This window comes from Aedes albopictus, chromosome 3, assembly GCF_035046485.1.
Source record: "Aedes albopictus strain Foshan chromosome 3, AalbF5, whole genome shotgun sequence".
In the NCBI taxonomy this organism is placed as follows: domain Eukaryota; kingdom Metazoa; phylum Arthropoda; class Insecta; order Diptera; family Culicidae; genus Aedes; species Aedes albopictus.
The window spans coordinates 163,947,021-163,954,272 of NC_085138.1; the positions used below are offsets into that span (position 1 = coordinate 163,947,021).

The following is a 7,252-nucleotide window of genomic DNA, read 5'->3' on the forward strand; positions in this document are numbered from 1 at the left end:
CTCGTAGCGGTGAGTCTGCGCCGAATGAAGTATCCGCCTCCACTGGCCTTGGTCCTGGGCCAATCGCTTCCAGTCGCCCTGAACGTTTAGAGTCCTTAGGTCCTCCTCAACTGCAAAAAGCCAACGTGTGCGCGGCCTCCCACGAAGCCAACGACCCCTTCCTGGTTCTCTGCTGAATATAATTTTAGCTTGTCGTTCCTCCGGCATACGAGTTACGTTTCCAGCCCACCGCAGCCTGCCGTGTTGTATTCGCTTCACTATATCCATCTCATTATATACCTGGTACAATTCGTAGTTCATGCGACGCCGCCAGATGCCGTCCTCCAGTTTACCGCCGAGTATTGTTCGCAGCACTTTACGTTCGAAGACTCTAAAGGCTCTCCGATCAACTTCTTTTAACGTCCACGTTTCATGGCCGTATAAAGCGACCGGGAGAATCAGAGACTTGTACAACGCGAGTTTTGTCTTCGTTTGCAGCCTGCGGGACCTCAGCTGGTTTCGCAGACCGAAAAAGGCCCGATTTGCAGCCGCAATCCGTTTTTTCACCTCGCGGGTAACATCATTATCGCACGTCACTAGAGTACCAAGATAAACAAATTCATCCACAACTTCAAACTTTTCCCCACCTAGCACCACTTTGTCACCACTACCACGGCTGGACCGACGTTGAACACCAGCAATCATGTACTTAGTCTTTGTGGTGTTGATCGGAAGTCCAATCCTCGCAGTCTCCCTCTTAAAAGGTACGAACGCCTCTTCCACGGCCCGACGGTCGATTCCGATGATGTCGATATCGTCCGCGAAGCCCAGCAGCATATGCGACTTCGTGACAATGGTTCCGCTCCTGTGCACACCAGCACTCCTTATCGCTCCTTCCAGTGCTATGTTGAACAGTAAGTACGAAAGAGCATCGCCCTGCTTCAGTCCGTCAAAGGTTACGAACGATGACAAAATTTCATGCGCAACCCGTACACTTGATTTCGATCCGTTAAGCGTCGCACGAATCAGTCTAATCAGCTTCGCCGGAAAACCATGTTCGATCATAATCTGCCACAACTCGTTTCTCTTCACTGAATCGTACGCCGCCTTGAAATCAATAAACAGATGATGGGTCTGCAAGTTGTACTCTTGAAATTTATCGAGAATCTGCCGCAGGGTGAACATCTGGTCCGTCGTTGATCGGCCCTCACGAAATCCTGCCTGATATTCGCCGACGAAGGACTCCTCAATCGGCCTCAACCTGTGGAACAGAACTCCGGACAAAATTTTGTACGCTGAATTCAGGAATGTTATTCCTCTGTACTTCGCGCACTTTCTTGGAAAGAAGGCAAATGAGACCATCCAGCCAACTAGCAGGCAGTTCTTCCTTCTCCCATGTCTTCAATATAATACGGTGTAAGAGTTGATACAGCTGCTCACTACCGTGCTTTAGAAGCTCGGCCGCGAGTTCTTCCTTCCCAGCAGCCTTGTTGTTCTTCAGTCCCCTAATGGCTGTCTTGACCTCGTCTAGCGTTGGAGGTTCCACAGCTTGTCCGTCGTCGTCGATTCGAATTCTGCCCGTCGCTCTTCCACTCCCACCGTTCAACAATACCTCAAAGTGCTCTTTGCACCTGGCAGCCACCATTGTCTTGTCTGTCAGCAAGTTTCCATTACGGTCGTTGCACATGACGGGAGAAGCCGCTGTTTTTCTCCGCACGTCATTGACAGTTTCGTAAAATCTCCGCATATCATTCTGTTCCATACTCTTTTGCGCCTGAGCAATCACATTTTCCTTGTGCTCTTTTTTCTTTTTGCGGTGGATTCGTTTTTCGGCTACTCTTGCTTCCTTATATCGCTCCCTGCTCTGCCGGGTCCCCGACACCAGCATCCATTCTCGCCCGTTACCCTCTGGTACTCCTCGTCGAACCACCCGTTTCGAGGTCGTTTTTGAGCTGTACCTATCACCTCCCGCGCTGCTGTACTCAACGCTCCGTGGATAGACTCCCACAGAGTGTTGAGATTATCGCTCTCGTTGATCTCACTTATCCGCTCGTACAGCTTCTGGTGAGCAAAATTTAGGACCGAAGGATCGAGAAACTGCAGCCAAATTTCAGGGAGAACATTCAGGAGAAGCTCATGGACACGATCGAGGATGTAAGTCAAGTGATACGTTCAATGAGGAACAGTAAGGGCGCTTTATCTCCACGTTAGCGCAGCAGCATAGCTGCGAGATCCGCGAACCGTTGCTGAAGCCAAGATCAGTTCTGACTATTGTTTGGAAGTGGAACTTACTAGTGAAGCACTTCGACGTCAAGACGGTGACCTCTACGGTGAATTGGATGAGATGATGTTTATGCAGGAACCCCTTGGCGTCAAGAAAAACGTTGGAAAAGTGTATTGTTTGACGAAAAGTTTGTACAGACCCAGACAATCAGCAAGAATGTGGAACAAGACCATCGATTCTTTTCATTAGGCTGTTGATGATGATCTTTCATGATAGGTATAAGAACCTCCTCGAGAATACAAGACATTGTTTGAGAAGTGAGTTTTCATAAGAATGTTCAAATAAGCATGTATGGCTTAAACGCTGTATTTTATTTTCAAATTAAGATTGGTTCTTGTCCTTCCAACATTGTCAAAGGGCGTTAAAGAGCTAGCAAAAGTCTGAACAAGTGTGATATCAAGTGGAAAATACGATTACCCAAAACCAAGACAAATTTAAGAATTTTCTCCCGTTTCAGCTCGAAATAGTTCCAGCCCTCGAAGAGCACATCAAACGACAGACGACCCGTAAACCCCGGGCCCCCGTCAAGCGAACGTACAAGATGAAACGAGCCCAGCTGAACCAACAGCACACGTTGGCGGAAATCAACGCGGCAAGATCGACGGACACTTCCAAGGATCAATGAAAGTGAGCTAATCAATACCTGTTTGATCTGTAGATTGACTTATTGTCCGTGGTGGTATCACCTTCTTCCTTTTAGATTTGTCTCAATCTTTCTCTACGGATGTCATCTTCAAAATTGATCATGAACGCCAACTGTTCAGTGTTCAACAATCTCGGTGTATTTCATGATAGTTCTAGCTAGTGCTAAACGGTATTTGTGACAATGTATGGTTTTCTATCCTGAATGGAACGAGCGGTGGTGGTTCTGTCTGATTGTGAAACATTCCTGTTTCTATCCCACTCGATTCAACTTGTCTTAGCTTAGGAAAAAATACTAATGGAGGAGGTTCAACGTCTCTTGATGAAGCTATTTCAGGCTTCTGTGAATTTGATGTGTTTACGATATCCAATGTTGTTACATGTTGAGAATCAGGTTGATCAACTATCGTGCTTTCCGAAGGAATGGAAGGTTTACACATATCCGTTTCACTACGTCCCTTTGAAGGCCTTTTCGTTAACATATCATTACTGATGCAATGACTGCAGGCTTGTAGAAATAGAAGTGGATCTTTACCGTTTTCAGGCATTTCCTTCCACAACTCTTTTGCTTTTCTGATTGCTTCTTCTTGAACCAGATGGGCTTTGCTTTTAGTTCTATAGCTTTTACTACTACTTTTCATTTTTCTAATATGTTTGTTTATTATCACATACTGTTTGGTGGCTAACTGAGTCCACGTTTCCAACAACTGCCAGAGAGATTGTTTCTGGAAGTCATTCTCATCGCGAAATTTTTGTAGGAAGTCGTTGGGTGTACTGGTGGTCCCTCGTGTATGGTCAAACAGGGATAGCCGCTCGGATCCGACGGTGGTAAGCCAATGGGAATGGATATAGTCACAAAGATTGCGCAGGTTTGCCGATAAGATCTGTAATTGATTGAAGAATATACATTGGAGTACACATTTGTAGTCTATTTTTAGGTGGTCTAATGCCAGCCGTTTCTGCTTTATTCTACATTGTAAATGTACCTTTCCTATCCTAAATTTTCAGACTTATTATCATGTTCATAGTCTTCGTTAAAACTACGAGGTGACATAGGACGCATTGGAATCCTCGGACCCGATATACTGCTTCGGATCCTGGCTGCCGAGGAATGAGTGATCGAGGGGGTGAAAAAGATGCTCGATCGTTAACGGAGCCTTTGGGGTATCTGGGCACCCTCCACAGTATGTATTTCGTCCCTTTCCGCGTTTATGCAGGGCTCTGGCGTGGTGGACCTCCTTTTCCGTGCAACTCGTGGGATTAAAGTATGAAGTCAAATTATAATAAAGAAAAACTAGTGCTAGTGGTAGTGGCGAGGCTAATTCCTTCGCAAGAAGTGGGTTGGCAAGGTCTCCAGTTGGCTCCAGTTGGCTAAGGAGCTGTCTGGTGATGCCTAGAAGGCTAGGAGAATACTAATCCCGTAGGTTGGCAATAATGCCGGCAAATCGGATCCCAGCTAGGCGTCCCGGGAAAGCTGGGAAGGATAGGCCTGAAAAGGTAGGCCCGTCCCGGATTGAAGGGAACAAGTTGTTAAGCCCTCAGAAACTACAGAGTAAAGTGAACCAAGGAGAGGCCCCCTTGGACAAAAGTCGAGCGGAAGAGGAAGAAGGAAAAACTGCAGGTCGAGGAGATCAGGGGTGCCAAACCAAGAAGACGTAAAAAGTAGGTGCCAAGCGCGAGAAAGATGACGCGTTTGTCATCAAGATCGAACAGTCAAAGTATTCGGTCGTCTTGAAGGTGATCCGAAGCGACGCCAAGCTCGTGCATCTGGGTGCCGACGTGTGCAGTATCAGACGTACTCGTAAGGGTGAAATGATCATGGAGCTGAAGTGCGACAAGGAACGCAAAGGCGTCGCCTACAAAAGTTTGGCGGATGAGGTCCTTGGCGAAGGGGTAGAGATGAGGACTCTTACTGTAGAAGAGCTCGTCACGGCACTGCGGTGGCCACCACAGCCATTCGGCTACGGAAGGGGCCGGCAGAGACACAGGTAGCCTTGGTTAAGCTAGGGGCTTTTTCCGCGTCTAGTCCTTGGCCTCCTTTTGTATGAAACCCGGGGAATAGGGTTGGCGATAAGGAGAGGGACTCCGATTAGGAACTTGTGAGGATTCTAAAGTCCCTTAACCTAGGTAAAACCCCAGGTTCGCATGGAGTACCGAACCTAGACTTGAAAATAGTTATTGCAGATGCTTCCGAAATGTTCAGGTTTGCTATGCAGAAATGCCTGGACGAAGGAGTTTTCCCAGAGGCTTGGAAGCGGCATAGCCAAGTTTTATCGACAAAGGCGGGGAAACCACCCAGAGACCCGTCGGCATATAGACCAACATGCTTGATCTATATGGCGGAAAAGGTGCTCGAGAAGACCACCCTCAACAGATTGTTGAGGCACACCGAGTTTCTTAGTTCGTTAACTCTAGTTTTCTCGATATATATGGACATTTCCAGAAGAAAAGTGAATAAGTATACTTACATGTTTTCGGTCCATCCAACTCTTAAGCGCTTCAAAGGCACTGTTCATGTGTTCAGCTGGAAGCAGCGGCAATACCAACAACATCCTCAACGCACTGCTCGTAAATCCATCAACAGTCCCTGCTCCCATACTAATCCCATTATGGCGATCCAGTACTGCGGTCACATACTGAAACCAGTACACTTTAATCGTAGCTTCCGGAAAATTAACTGCTAAAGCGCTGTGGATTAGGCTACAAGGCTCGGTCAATATCAATGTTATCGATTTTAGCTGTTCTCTTATGTACAAGAATATCCTCGCAAATATTGCGGAAGTTTTTGCACTCATGACCGAATAGATCACAGGAACACATTTATCTTGCCAGGCGATAACGCCCATCAATACATGGTACTTGGATGATCCACTAGCGCAGACTACCAAACTGCTATCCAAGAATAACGTATCTATCCTCCCAACTGCATCTAGAGTCCTCTTATGCCACATGACCAAAGCCATTTCTCCTCCGGCTCTGACTGTGCCCTGATAGAAAGCGTCCCTACTGTTTCCACAGTGTATCCGGAACAAATCCGACCCTTCCAGAATATCGCCCAATTCGTCCATTCCGCTGGGTTCCATCGGAAGCAACTTCCTCCTTGCCTTTCTCATACAGGACTCGGCCTGGGCAAAGGTGTACAATAGGGCAGCGTCAGCATGTCCACCATTACGGGTTGCTTCCTCCAGGTAGATTTCGTGCAGGTCGGTTCCTTCTGTGGCCGCGCGTCGCGTTAGTACCTTCCGGAACCGTTCCACTGCCGCACGATCCGTTTCCGGTGGGTGGTTGTGAGGCGTGGAGGTCTGTACGGATCCGTCATCGCTTACCATGCACCGGCCCGGGCAGTTGACTTTGTAGCGGGCACAACGATAGTAGCTGCTTGAAATAAATATAAATTATGTTTTAGTTTTGTAACGACAGCAAGTGTGTACCCTGAGTAGCCTTTCCGGTAGGCAAGCCAGTATTTGTATCCATTCGCGTACATTGCACTTGTGATTTCTCATGTAAAGTTTACTGATCAAACGAAACACACGATCTGTAAGGAATTGGACCTTAACACATGAATCGTATAATTACAAGTAATACGTACAACTGAAAGCTTATTTTATTTTTAGATATTATTACCAAAAAAACCCTTATTAATCCACCTAGCGGTGATGGTGCCTTTCTCGTGCCATAAAATATTCTTTCAATAAAATACAAGTGACAAATTAAGTCCATGGTATGGGAGCAAAGTTCAAAATTATTAAATAAGTTTCTCTCTGAACGATGACATGCATTATCAACAATTATTTCATTTCGTCAACCGACGTAGACTAGTACATTATACATATACATATTTTTTCTTATTTCTTAGTAATATAATTATGAAATACATTGAAAAATATATTTAAAAAAAATAGAGAACATTGGGCTTGTGCCTTTGGAAAACGAAAACGTGCACTCATGCAGAAATATTTCCACTTGGCCAATGAGTTGGTCTTACTTAAATATCCAATTTAACGCCCAGATGTATGCAACTTAGCGTTATCACTTACCGTTACCTGACGTGCCATTGCCTTACTACATTCATACACCGAGGTAAATTTCTACTCAGTCACTGAGTTGGTCCTACTCAGAAAAAGAAAAGACTTTTATTTTCTTACTTAATTTCCGTAAAGTTAAAACTGAGACAACTCAATGAGTTGCCTCACTTCTAACTGAAACTGAGCAGGAAAAAAAATAATTTGAAATAAATCCATCTCAGTAACTGAGTAGAATTTTTTCTCTTAAAACATCTTAAAACCCAACGGCCAATAAGAACATTTATTTCTCTTATAAGAAAAATTATATAAGGGAATACCCATA

General features: G+C 45.5%; 2 protein-coding genes across 2 annotated transcripts in view; one reads left to right on the forward strand and one right to left on the reverse strand.

Annotated features, from left to right (window-relative positions):
* The window catches only part of LOC109422531 (U7 snRNA-associated Sm-like protein LSm10), a 28,323-nt gene extending 25,418 nt beyond the window's left edge, over positions 1 to 2,905 (forward strand). Inside the window, exon 3 of the mRNA XM_029861070.2 lies at positions 2,721 to 2,905. Within this exon, the coding sequence (XP_029716930.2) occupies positions 2,721 to 2,888 (168 nt within the window). The 3' untranslated portion in view covers positions 2,889 to 2,905. The remainder of the gene's footprint in view (positions 1 to 2,720) is intronic.
* Positions 2,906 to 3,022: 117 nt separating this feature from the next.
* On the reverse strand, positions 3,023 to 6,525 carry LOC109401085 (uncharacterized). Its single transcript, XM_029861069.2, has 3 exons — positions 6,337 to 6,525; positions 5,374 to 6,280; positions 3,023 to 3,789 (listed from the first exon to the last, which is right to left on the reverse strand). The coding sequence occupies exons 1-3, from the start codon at positions 6,387 to 6,389 to the stop codon at positions 3,061 to 3,063; spliced, it is 1,689 nt and encodes a 562-aa protein (XP_029716929.2). The 5' UTR covers positions 6,390 to 6,525; the 3' UTR covers positions 3,023 to 3,060.
* Positions 6,526 to 7,252: the final 727 nt, after the last annotated feature.